The following is a 13,802-nucleotide window of genomic DNA, read 5'->3' on the forward strand; positions in this document are numbered from 1 at the left end:
TCTGACGACGGAAGTTAAAGGTTGGGTCATTCAGACACCTACTGGACATCCGAGGGGTCTGTGTAGTGGAGAAGAGAGGACTGGCCGTACTGAGTGAGTTAACCGACAGTACGACTTCTATGGTAAGTCTGAATTGTATATGGCAGCCTTTTATCCACTGAAGTCTTTTTCTTTTCTTTTTTCTAACTGTTTTGGATGAGTGAGATTCGTTAAAAGAATCCCTGTGGTGTATTGAGATTAACTGGTCGCGTTACTTCTTATTCACGCATTCCTGAGGACACATTAAGAAGCATGGGTTTTGTGAACTCGCTCTGGTCTGTCCTCTGTAGCTGGCCCCATGTCCATTCGGCTGCCTTTGTCTCGTCTTCTATGCATCGTCGCCATGTCTGCCTCGGTTTGCCCACTTTCCTTTTCCCTTGAGGGTTCGATGCCGAAACTTGTGTGGTGATGTTTGGAGCTCTGCACAGGATGTAGCCATTCCAGCTCCATTTCCTTTACCAGGTTTCATTGCTGATGGGAATCTGGCTGGTTCTTTCCCAAAGGCTGGCGTTTTCTTATTGTTTGTGGCCACCTGTTGCATTTCATTTTTTTTTTTTTATGAAAGTCTTGTGTTTGTCTCGACTTTGTGAGTCTCCAAGTCTCTGATCCATGCAGGAGGACGGACTTAACATTAAATAAGATTTTATTTTGAATATTCTCATCTTGTGGTTGAAGAGGGCTGCGGAGTTCCATATAGGCCGTAGGGTGTTGAATGCATGCCTTGCCTTGTTGATGCGGATTTAGATGTCTTCATCTAAGCCTCCGTCGTAGCCAGCTACGCTATTTAGGAAGACACTCTTCTCAGTTTCAATTGTGTTCTCGCCTCGCACATGGACTGGGTCTTGCTATAATTTTTATATTGTCATTGAATATTGTCATGGACTCTATTTCCCCGGTGTTTAATTTGAAGCCTGTTCTCTCCGCTTCTTCGGAAAGACAAGACAGTTTATATCCCTTTAAATGGTGGAATTGTGCAGCTAGGCTCTTGACAGATATATGCATCAAATGAACTTCCATGCTTACCAGAATAAGTTACTATTCTAAATAAAAATAATGAAAGTAATTGCTATCTATCAATGTGCCAATTTGTACAACCGAAACAGGATATCAACATTGACACACTTTCTTTACACACGTGAGCAAACAAAAAATACAATAAAGAATAAAAATTAAAATAAAAAAAAAAGATTCTGGGGCCATGACTTTTGTGTGACCAACAAATGCAACACGTAAAAAAATAAATAAATAAAAAAATCACTGTATTTATATGTACTTCGTAAAAGGAGAAAGGCAGATTTGTGAACAGGACCGAGAAGCGAGTGTGTACGGCAAAGGAAGTGCCAGGACACAGTACAGATTTCAATGCAAAAATAGGTCATGGACTTTAGTTTCTGTTCTTGTTGTGTTTTTTTTAATTCTATTTGTTTGGAGTGGAGAAACGATGAACAGTATTCATAAATAATCCATATCATGTTGAAGATTTGCAGATGGTATACAAAGATGAGTGACTGCAATAAAACAAAAATAAATAAATAAAATAAAATAAATAAATAAATTAAAATTCTCCTAATCTAAAGACCGAAGACCTGGGAAGGAAGAGGATGGCTGTTTAAGATTAGTATTCTATATAACAAAGTACTCTGCTTAACCAAGTATTCTATCAGTCAACCAAGAAGTCTGTTTAACCAAACTTTTATCAAACTTTCTAATTTTAAAACAAGCCCGAGTCCATAGGTGCTGAATCTGGTGAAGCTGATGATAAGAAGAATTAGAAGGGGGAAAAAGAGAAAAGATAAATACTAACGCAGGAGGATAGGCCTACGCAGAGAGATACTGCACACTGCCCGTTTCATCTGTGGATTCTGCATGCTCAGAACTGGATGAAGACGGCCAGAACATCGGCAACGTCCACAGCAGCGTCTGAAACACATCATATTCAAAACTACAGATATGCAGGCTTTAACTGAAGGAGAAGGATAAGAAAACATTGTGACGTTCTGTCAAACGGTTCATATAACTGTGAATACTCATTTTGCAATGAAATAATCATCTGTTGGACTATGCAGTCAATAAATAAAAAATCGATCGCAAGTAGAGGGAAAGACACGCACGCACATTAGCACCTGCGCAACCTTTCCCTCTCACATCCCCATCCTCCACCCCCAGAAGCACAAACACCACACCAACACTACTAAAAAAGGAAGGAGTGTTATGTTCGCTTATCTGCCTATACAGTGTCCGAGAGGGTCTGTGTTCGATACCCGCTGTTGTCCTTTCTCCCAAGTTTGACTGGAATATCAAGTTGAACGTCTGGTCATTGGGATAAGACAATAACCTGAGGGCCCGTGTGCAGAACACATGATACCAAATGTGTTGTCCTCTGGCGAAAGTCTGTAGAAGAAAACCACTGTGATACACACACACGCGCGCGCGCGCGCACGCACACACACGCACACACACACACACACACACACACACAATATATATATATATATATATATATATATTCATTTATTTATTTCCGCACTCGAGGCCTTACTAGCGAGTTCGGTTATGCTGCTGTCAGGCATCTGTCTAGCAGAAGATGTGGTGTAGCGTATATGGATTTATCCGAACGCAGTGAGTAACGCCTCCTTGAGGAACTGAAACTGAAACAACTACTGAATCCAAACACACACGCCTCAAAACAAAAAAACAAAAACAAATAAACACAAAAAAGGACTCACTATTGTTCTGCCAGGTGGTGGGGCCGCTAGCCGTGCTGTAGATGAAGGCTGGGTACGGGGGGTGAGGAGGGTGCTGCTCCCAATCGCAGGGAGTCCGGGTGCCCTCCAGAGGGTCCGTCACCGTCAGCCAACCCTTGTCCAAAGAGCACCCCATGTAGTAAGCGTTGATGTGGAAGCGCCTCCGACTGCTTGAATATCTGTCCAAAAAACCACAAAGAAGTTATTCTTCTCTCATTATGCGTGCCCACTCTGCCATGGCAAACAAACAGTGGAACATGTCCTCGGCTCATGCAAAGCGGCGTTGAGCCAAGGACGGTACATATGAAGGCACAACCAAGTGCAAAAAGAAATTGCAAATATGATGAGCACTGTCCAAGGAGCATCCACACCACCAGAAGTTCCAGTAGAGTTCCTCTCTGCAGAAGGCAATAAACTCTAGCCAGGAACAGGTGTAACATCCAAAGCATGGAAACGTGGGCTGCTTGATGGTGCCGAAGATTGGGAATGCACAGTTGACCTCTCAGAGGGGAAGAAACACCCAGAAATCATCAGCAAGAGCGGCATGAGACCTGACATAGTACTCAGCTCCCAGGCAACGAAACAAGAGATTCTGACTGAGTTCACTGTGCCATAAGAAAGCAGAATGGAGGAAGCCCACATCCACAAGACCGAGAAGTATGCTAGTCTAGCCAGCAGCCTGAGAGAATCTGGTTTCCAGGCCACAGAGATTGGTGCAAGAGGCTTTGTGAGCCTCATGAAACATCTGTTGATTTCCAGCAGAGAGAGGACAAGGAGGAGGAATGAAAGTAAACTTCCTAACTCAAAATTTCCTGCTCAAACTAGGTGTTCGATGGCTCAGTGGTTAAAACGTCTGCAAGAAAAGGTGACACAGTCCTGAAGTGGCGACCACCCTGGACGCGCAGGTTCGAACCTGCTGAGTACCAGGGGGAAAAAAACGCGGCAATACAATGGCATCCATGAGTCATGACCTGGGTGCGGCCCGACCCCCTTAGAGTGTAAGGAGTTCAGGGCCGAAACACTTGACTGAGGGGGGCTTCTTCTCTGAAGACCTTGTACTGTCCAGCTCTCCCTGGAGTTTCTTATCACTTTTGTTGTTGTTGTTGCTGCTGCTTGTCATATTTTGTCGCTGGACACACCGCATGTATTGTTTCAACAACCAACACCTAATACCCACCTCCCTCTTTCTCTACTGACAATTAACACTTTGGCGTGGAGCCAGGCTGAGTGAAAGACCCCCAGATTGACAATATGGGATTCCTATTTGTCCCTCGGGATGGGGGGAGACGAGGGGGAGAGGCCGTGTAGGGGGTGGGGGTGGGGGGGTTCAGTATGGGCGTAAAGAGGGGGGGGGAGGATCTGGGACATTGCACCTGGTATGGTTGTGAACGAGGGAATAGGAACAAACGGGTGTGGGGAATGAAATGGATCTGGAGCTGTCGCAAAAACAACAACGCGTAATTCATGGGTAAATAAACAAATAACCGACGTATGCTATGTACCAACGGCCTACTATTTCTCTGCACTTTCCATTCAGACACACCTGATTTTAAGACGAGCACATTAATTTCGCGTCTCACCCATCCATCTGTTGGTTTGTGGCAGTGTCTCTCTTCACCTCCTCGTTTCGTTTCATCGCGTCTCACTCGCTGTTTTGCTGATCAAAGTACGTGCTGCTGCTGTTGAAGCCTATTCATCTGGAGTGTGGAGCGATGGCACACTGGTTAACTGGTCAGCCGAGGGGCCGAGAGAATCTGGCCGACCGAATTCCACATTCGCCAGTATTTTTCTCCCACTTCACTAGACCTTGAAACGTGGTCTGGACTGCTGGCTAGCCATTCGGAACCGTGGTCCTGTGTACAGCAGGCACTTAGCGCACGTTAAAGAACCCACGGCATAAAAGAAAAAGGTTGTCTATGGTAAAATTCTCAAGATAAATTCACTCTAATGCCATAAACTTGTGTATGTGTGCGTGTGGTTGACGCCTTACTGAACGCAGGAAGAGAATGATGAGCGCCTAGAAGCAGCTATCAACCGGCTCTGTTTAGGTGGGCAGCCTGTTGTGTAAATGACTTCGTGTTTGTAAAGCGCTTTGAGCTTTGTCTGAGACCGAAGGTAGGCGCTGTTTAAGTATCAATAAAAATAATATTATGATACCAGCCGCCGTGGTGAAGTGGTTAGCGTCGCGGACTGACGGCTGGGAGGACGCGGGTTCGAATCCCAACGGAGGTGGGTTTTTCGGCCCGTGGCCGGCTCCTACCTAGAGTTGAGTATGCTGTGGGCTTAAATGGGGAGACTGGGACCACATAGTCGAGTGTCATCCACTTCAAGGATGCGTCTTTGGGTGTGTTGCTCCAATTACCTGACCAACACTGCTAGTGTATGTATCTCTCGGGCCTGGTTAACGCCGGGATATCATTGTGACAGGAAGCATAGAGTACAGCCTTATCACGCAGTCCCAAACCAGAATGGTCCTCCATAGCAACATCGTCATCGTCATCGTCATCCTCTTCCTCCTTCATCATCATCAATATAAATAAAACAGTCTCAAAGTCTGTGGCCTTTCATGCCCTGCTCTCATGGTGACCTCAGTTTCGATGCCCCTCCACTTCTGTGCTTGGGTTGAGTCCTGTCAATGTCTTCAGTGTCGGCAGATTCATGGGGGCCTGTTGTTTGAGGGACGTGGTGGCGGTCTCCACTCTGGGAGGGACGCTCAGTCAGTCTGGCTCCGTGACTAAGCCATTATTGTCGTTAGTAGGGGGCTTAGTAGGTGGTGTCCTAAGTACGATGAATCAGAACAGGCACCACTGAACACCACCGAAGTGACTCAGCAGCAGTGCATGGTCTCCTCTGGTGTGTGGCCTCCTGGCGACCTAACATCGATGGTTCCCTGTGGACTGCCGACGCTGAAACTGTGACGGACGAACCTGGATGTGGCCGTGTATGGGGGAATCTAAATGAGTGGCGTGGGAGTAATGCCACTGAAACGGTGCAGATGATGGGGCAGCAAAAAAATTAATAAATAGATAAATAAATAATAATAATAATATGATAATAATAACAACAACAACAGTCTGCAGAATGATACTTACCCTTCCAAACTAAAGTAATTGTAAGACCCAGAGGACTTGGGAAGGTTTGTCCAGAGCGACTGTAGAATCCGCGAAGGCGTCATCCATGATTCTGCGTCAGACCCTGTCCCGTCAAACACCACGTCGACGACCTTAGCGCCCTTTTTGTATAGGCGCAAACTGACCTGTTCATTTGAAACTTTGTCAGTCAATGCCACGCTGCTTTGTTCCCTAGCTGCTTCGTACACCCCTCCGAGAATTTGACAGTGGAGCAAAATTTATGTCTTGAAAAGTGATTTATACCTACTCTTGAAAACCTTGCCACTAAGATTTCCACTTACCCCATAACGCAAATCAGTCCATCCTACTGCACCCGTGGAAAAAAAGAGAAAGAAAGAAAAAAGAACAGTACTGGATTTCAATCTCTCCGATTTTCTTTACAGTTTTATGAGATAGATCACAGACAATAAGTTATGTCCACCCTATATCTGATTTTTTAAGAGTAGAGTTTGTTATCAATAATGTCCCTTTTCGTACAAACATGTGGGTAGAAGAGGAAAATGGTCATCCTTTGTGAACTGCCACTCTTCTCACATAAACGTGCGCGGAAAACGCACACGCTCGCGCACACAGACATGCACACACACACACACACCACGTGGTCACCGCAGTGCCCATACACAACGGCACGATGATAGGCGTGCACGCATACACACGAATACCCCTGCCTACGCATGTACACACATGCGTGAACACGGAATACACGGTTGCATGCACGCACGCTCTACCTGCGCTCACACACACGCGCCCACATACATGCACACAAACACACTCACGTGAGCACTCTCGAAAACGCACACAAACGGGCTCATGTACACTCTCTCTCTCTCTCTCTCTCTCTCACACACACACACATACATACTCACATGCACACGACTGCACACATAACTATGCACGCGCACCTCCTTCCCTCACCGACCATCCTTCTAACAGACACAGACGCACGTATCCCCCGCCGCATTCTCCCTCCACACACACGCGCGCGCGAACACACCTGTCAACAGAGACACGCATCCATACAAATGCTATCGCACGCAAGTGTCCGTGAGTGTCCTTATAAACTCAAACAGCAGAAACACAGTCACTGCCCCCACTTTGTGACAGTCAGTCGTATCCGATCATGACCATCAGAACAGCAGTTCGAGGAGGCAACTGCTGTCCCGGCTATCTGGACTAGAAATCGATTATAGTGGAGTGTTTCCCAGGTTACACCTACACTCTCTCGGCCAAAAGGATTTTAGGACAGTTGACGTTGGGGTGGTTCTAAAGGCCAGCTAGCCCATGAGGCTGCAGTACTAAGAGCTAGTGCAATCTTGCCTCCTAGTTTGAGAGTCACAAAAGACTAAGCTGTAAATGAATTCCCAATGCAATGGAGAAACCATTGATCATACAGCTCTCTGCTGTTGGCCAGGCTACACACCCCAAAACCATCTACATGTAATTAACAAATAATGAGGCCAGGAGATGAAATGATTAACAAATAGTAAAGAGTGGTAACTCTCTCCATTCACAAGGTACACAACTTCAAGTCAGTGCTGCTTTCGCTACCGATTCAGCGAGCACACAGGTAAATAAAAGGCACATCAGAACAAGTCGGTAGCGAAAGCAGCACTGACTTGAAGTTGTGTACCTTGTGAATGGAGAGAGTTACCACTCTTTACTATTTGTTAATCATTTCATCTCCTGGCCTCATTATTTGTTAATTTCCAGTTGAAAAACCGCCGAGGCAACCATGTGTTTGTTCTGTATTGTCTATGTGTTCTGTGTGACTTGTTCAGGATTAAAGAGGCTATGCCAGTCTTGAATAAAAGCTTAATTTGTGTTTGCACATTATTCAGTCTTTGCTGCTGTGTGCACATGTCAAATGATCGGTATAGGGACAGGCCCGGCGCTTCCTTTTTGAGGAAGTGTCTGGGTTTGTTCCAATGTACCTTTTATTTACCTGTGTGCTGGCTGAATCGGTAGCGTTAGTATCACTGACTTGAAGTTGTGTACCTTGTGAATGGAGAGAGTTACCACTCTTTACTATTTGTTAACCATCTACATGTACCTTTTTCACGCCCGCCGATGTCCAGGTGTCCAGGTACACGCTACGAAAAATCGGTTGGCAGGACATGGGATCGGACAGACATCCCAACTGAAGACGCGTGTTGACTGGAGCGTCGTCATGGTGGCCGCTGTTGGCCCAGGCACTGTAGACTGACAGCCCGGTGCCCGCCCTGGCTCGAAAGGCTAGAACCCAGTCCTCGTACCAAATGTGGTCTGAGAAAGAGAGTGAAAGAGAGAGTGAATTGAGGGAGGAGAGAAAGAGAGAGAGAGAGAGACGATAGGTTTAATTAAGACTTAGGCCAAGGCCCTGAAATGAAGGGGGCAATTATGATATATCAACAGCACATGTGTATCTCGCAATGGTGCACTAGGTTAGTCATATTTAATTGAGAGAGAGTTGGGAGGTGGAGTTCAGGGCGGGTGGGAGAGTTAATCCAAAGGTCACCAGTTTGTCCACATGCAGCCTGTACATAAAAAAAATACCTGTCTGCAAGGCAGTCCGGAAAGTCGGTTGCTTGGTGGTTATCTGTCGGTCCTGTTGATGGTTCCTCATGAGCAGTCAAACCGTCCAAACAACGAGCTGAATACGTACTGTTGAGCATGATGCCCACACCACCCACCCACCCCCAACCCCCTCCTACACACCTTTTCTTTCAGCACCCCCAGTTTTGCAGACTTTCGGTGGTGCTCGTTCGTAACCTGTCTCAGTGTCAGAAATTCTTCGCCAGCTTTCAACGCCGGCGTCGCCCCCACCTCTGGATTTGTGCAATGACCAGTCTTGGATTGGGTGTGTTTATGTAAGTTTGTGCCTGCCTATGTGTGCGTATATGTTGAGGGTAGCTGTTAGATAGACATGTATATTAAAATGTTTGTATGTAGTGTGTGTGTGTGTGTGTGTGTGTGTGTGTGTGTGTGTGTGTGTGTAGTCACATTTTGATGTGTGTATGTAACATTGATGTAATGTGTTATGTTAACAAAAGTGTTTTTGTAAAGCACCTAGAGCAGATTTCTGGATAGTGTGCTACATAAGTATCAATTATTATTATTATTATTATTATTATTATTATTATTCCAGGGATACCCCACGCCACCCAGCCTGTGAGTTCTCTCACTGGTGTCCCTGTATCACTCTCTTTCAGGTAACTAGGTTTCCAGGAGTTTCTGCACTCTGCTGGCACATTCTGCTGATTTTAGAACCTTCCTTCTTCACGGGAACAACTCCATTTCACGGAATCGAAAGCTTTCTCGAAATATATACTGCAACATGTAGCTTTCGGAAAGAAAACCCGATTTTGTGTCAAAAGCTTGCAAGGTGAATACGTAGTTAATGGTTGAGCGGGTTTTAAAATATAGGCAATATAATACAGTTTGATGTTCATTATTTTCTCCAGCCCACTCTCAACCGTGATATACACACACACCACACACACACACACACACACACACACACACATATATATATATATATATATATATATATAGAGAGAGAGAGAGATAGATAGATAGATAGATATACCATTACTACTGATAGCAAAGAATGTAACATCTCTGTTACTGGTGGGTTTGTTACCATCACCACCATTTCTCATTCCCCCATCCCAGGCTTTTTTTTTCTCCACAAAGGAAGCACAATACTTCAGACCAGCTCTATGCGAATACACCTTTCAGAAAAAGAGCATTGATAAATGCAACTAAAAGACAAAAAGAAAGAAAGTGAGACAGAGAGAGACGATTGATTTGGATTGATTTGAATAGATTTTACTTTCTCATAGCCATAGAGTAAGCGAGACATTTCTGATAGCTATAGAGTAAGCGAGACAATGCTGTTTTTCATCCAGCCCGCGAAATGGAAAAGGACTGAATCAACAACAACGAAAATGATATGTACATAAAACATCAGTCATGAATATATGAATAATAACCGACACATAGAACACATCATAGCTAAAAGTAAATGAGAGGAGAGAGAGTCAAAAGGAGAGTGTGGGAGAGACGGATAGAGAGAGAGAGGAGGGGGGGGGGGGGCGGAAGAGAGGGGGAGAGAATGAAAGAGAAGAAAAAAAAAAGAAAGAGAAATGAACAGAGGAACATGAGACAGAGAGAAGCAAATTATACTGCATACAGAGTATTCGGCACAAGCATTTATGTTACTGCTGTATTGGCTACGTTTTCAAGATGTAACAGGATTTTAAAATATTCGGCACACGCATTTATGTCACTGCTGTATTGGCTACGTTTTCAAGATGTAACAGGATTTAAAAATATTCGGTTCATGCATTAATGTCAATGCTATATACGTTTTCAAGATGTAACAGGATTCTTAAAATATCATGGTTGTTAATTACTGTTTAGGATAGTTTGTAGCAAATGGCAATTAAGAGAGAGAGACAGACAGACACAGATAGACAGACAAGACAGGCATGGAGAGAGAGAGAGAGACATATATATATATATATATATATATATATATATATATAAACAACGCCAAGCTACAAAACACCTTGAACTTCAATGAAGAGCCAGCTATTGTCGACGTCCTCGGCATACACTGGGTTCATGTCAAAAGCGTGGCTCTCAGCCCCACAACAGGTCTTGTGCACAGCGTGATAGGAGACCATCTTGCAGGCGCTGTGTCTGGCACACGTTTTCACACAGGTCAAAGTAGATCTCACGCTTCCAAAACTAAACAAACAAGGACTGCGCAAGTCGATTCCTTTGTAACGGAGATACCGAATACCATCGAGCAGCACGACGCTCGATACGTCGGTTATTAATAAAGAGAGAAACTCGACACAGATGAAAAGATACTTCAACAACCACTTCAGATACATTCCTGTAATTTGTGTCAACTTTCCTGTTGATGATTAAGTTTGGGACAGGGAAATGTCAGTGATAGAATCAGATAATGAGAAACTGAGCAGCTTGACGTTGGGGTTATTTTACATTTTATTCCTTGTTTGACATACATCCACGATAATTATGCCCTCATTTTCAGTATATCATGAAAAAATGTTAATGATGGTGACAAGCTTTACTTCTGCACGCAAACGCATCTGTTATCAGGTTAATCCATTCTGTGTCCATCTAACTCTGACGTTCTGAAACCGCAAATGGAGAATCTCGATTTTTTGTTGTTGTCAAATCCAATTGTCAGTGATAGTAAGGTTGTGAAGAAATAGCTCTTGCCGAGTCCTGCCTTCAGAAAACTGTCCCCGAACTGAACCCTACGTTTCACGCTTCCTGCTCCTACGTGTCTGTCACTGCGCTGCTCCAAGCACACTGACCTGAAGAATCATTGCTGACGTCTGTGGAAATGCGCACACTGGCAGCAAAGTTTGTCCAATCAAAACGGTAGATTTTGCAATATGTTGATCACCGCAACGCAAAGAACGAGCAGTTGTATACTGCTATCTGACTGGCAAAGTTGAAGAAAGCAAATCCAATCAGAAACGAGCACGCAAGCACACACACACACACACACAGAAAGAGAGAGGCAGAAAGAGAGACGGAAGGTGTTGCGTGTGAACGGAGATAGGTTCCATTTGCACGCACATCCCAACCTGTTCCACTGTTTACTGACCTCAGTATATTGACAGTTGAGAATACATGGACACAGAAGTGCCTGAATAATTATTTAGAACCAGACGGCAAGAGAGCATTGCGTCTGGCAGCATTAATTAATCTGTGCAAACAAGATCGAGCGATTCTGGCATGCAATCAGTCCCAGGAAGGTAACCCCACCCGCACCCCATCCGGCCCACTCCGCCCCCCCGGCACAACGAGCGATGGCCATTTGCGCGACTGTTACCCGATTTCTGGTTGCACGACCATAATGTTTGCATGACTCTTTTCGGTTAATCCGTTTGCGCGAATAAACGGGAGGGGGGTGGGGGGGGGATGTACAAAACCCCTTCAGTTTGCCAGATTTACATATCCGATTCACAGAGGAAGACATAAACAGACTTTTTAATTTTTATGCGGGGAAAAAATTGTAAGCTATCAACTGTAGTGGTCCATATTCCGCAGTCTTGAGTCCCTTGAGATGTTTGTTTTCGAAATCTTGGCAGTGCAGCTGCATTTATATATCCAAGTTGTCTCTCTCGCTCTGTTCTTGACATGACAGCATGATTTCGTAATGCTTTGATTGTCAGTAGTTTCTTTTTCATTTCTTCAGCAACAGGCCAATTGTTGATCGTGTCGGGGATCACCAACCATTTAAAAAAAGAAAAAGAAAGGTCGTTCGTGAACAAAATCAGTTTCTCAAGGCTTCACTGCACTCGGACAGATCCATATACGCTACACTACATTTGCTAGGCATGTGTGTGTGTGTGTGTGTGTGTGTGTGTGTGTGTGCGTGTGTGTGTGTGTGTGCGTGTGTGTGTGTGTGTGTGTGTGTGTGTGTGTGTGTGTGTGTGCGTGTGTGTGTGTGTGTGTGTGTGTGTGTGTGTGTGTGTGTGTACCTGTCAGTGTGGATTTCTTTGTTCTCCAGAATGTTGCCAGGAGACAACACATGTGTATCATTTCATGGTTTCTTTTTGACTGCGCCAAGTGCGTGCTGCACACGTTCCGTTCGGTGTGATTTTCCAAACTTCGGAGAAAGGGCGCGACCGGAAATTGAAGACAAACTCTCACGGACACAGTATTGACAAATACATGTCTTACATAATCATTTGCCATCTTCCCTTCAAGTGAACATTGTGCGCTTAATGATGAGGTCTTTGCACAGAACAGTCTGTGAGTAAAATTCAGCGGCCTCCTTCAAAACCTGTCAATGAAAATATTATCGCAAACTGTCGATACGATTCATAGGCTGGATCCCAGAACGTTCGCTGCTTTGGGTGATTCAGTCATTGGCGGCTACTGGCCGGTGCCACCATAACAGTTCCTGATGATTACGACTTGATGTATCTCGGTTGTTGTTGTTGTTGTTGTTGTGTGTGTGTGTGTGTGTGTGGGTGTGTGTGTGTTTGTGTGTGTGTGTGGAGGGGGGGTTGTTTGTTTGTTTTTAGAGGGGGGTGTAGTTTGTTTTTTGTGGTTTTTTTTGTTTTTGGGGGTTTTTTTTGTTTTGTTTTTTTAATGTTTAAAAAAAAAATTACGGACAATAAAGATGAATAAGGTGATCGCTGAACGTTTGTGTTCTGTGACATTGCCATTAATTAATGTTCATTTTAATGGCAAGGAAATGGCTTGTTTCGTACCATATGCGCAAGATGAATGCAAAAAGAAATAAGACAACGATTACCTAGAAACCCCTTGCAAGTTCATTGTTGATGTAGTACTCTGCAATTGCTTAATGTGTTAATGGTGTATTTCGTCTACAGTGATACGTGCGAACAGTGCAAAATTCTGTTAATGATGATGATGGTATTTCAATATGGGAAATGTGATCTTCAATGCAAGGGACAAAAAAAAAAAAAGAAAGAAAGAAAGAAAAGGTAAAAAAAAAGAAAGAAAGAAAGAAAGAAAAGGGGGGGAAAAAAAGAAGAAGAAAAGATCAGGGTTACCATGCACACTGCTCTTACCGACTAAACGGCCTGTCGGGCTAATGTAATCAGTGTAACGCCTTTTTAATTTAAACACAGTATATTTCTCTGGCTCGAGCTTTTTGTCGTTGTTGTTGTTTATTAAGTTGTTAACGGTTTGCATGCGTGATATTATGTTTCGGATGAGTGAGATCCGCCAGGGTTTAAACAAAATTATTTCCCGTGTTATATTCAGATAGATTGGCCATTACATGGCGGAATTCTGCTGCTCGTTTCTGATGTATTAACAATGTATCTTCCGTGGTTAGCAGAAGAAATTACGATTCGACGTATTAAAAAAATCTTTAAAAAAAAAA

General features: G+C 44.2%; 1 protein-coding gene across 1 annotated transcript; it reads right to left on the reverse strand.

The window, feature by feature from the left end:
* Positions 1–1,909: 1,909 nt before the first annotated feature.
* LOC143284966 (uncharacterized) lies at positions 1,910–11,756 on the reverse strand. The gene is made up of 7 exons (XM_076592128.1): positions 11,705–11,756; positions 11,214–11,268; positions 10,464–10,597; positions 7,965–8,146; positions 5,876–6,039; positions 2,766–2,962; positions 1,910–1,959 (listed from the first exon to the last, which is right to left on the reverse strand). Exons 1-7 carry the CDS (start codon positions 11,754–11,756, stop codon positions 1,910–1,912), a joined length of 834 nt encoding a protein of 277 aa, XP_076448243.1.
* Between the last annotated feature and the right edge of the window lie 2,046 nt (positions 11,757–13,802).

The sequence above is a fragment of the Babylonia areolata genome, chromosome 8, assembly GCF_041734735.1.
Source record: "Babylonia areolata isolate BAREFJ2019XMU chromosome 8, ASM4173473v1, whole genome shotgun sequence".
Classification (NCBI taxonomy): domain Eukaryota; kingdom Metazoa; phylum Mollusca; class Gastropoda; order Neogastropoda; family Buccinidae; genus Babylonia; species Babylonia areolata.

Coding starts and splice junctions, on each gene's coding strand:
- LOC143284966 (XM_076592128.1), bottom strand. CDS start 11,756: ATGGCCATCGCTCGTTGTGCCGGGGGGGCGGAGTGGGCCGGATGGGGT. Junction 8,147..10,463: donor GCTCTTCATTGAAGTTCAAG/GTGTTTTGTAGC, acceptor ACTGGGTTCTAG/CCTTTCGAGCCAGGGCGGGC. Junction 6,040..7,964: donor CATCGGCGGGCGTGAAAAAG/GTACATGTAGAT, acceptor TCAAATGAACAG/GTCAGTTTGCGCCTATACAA.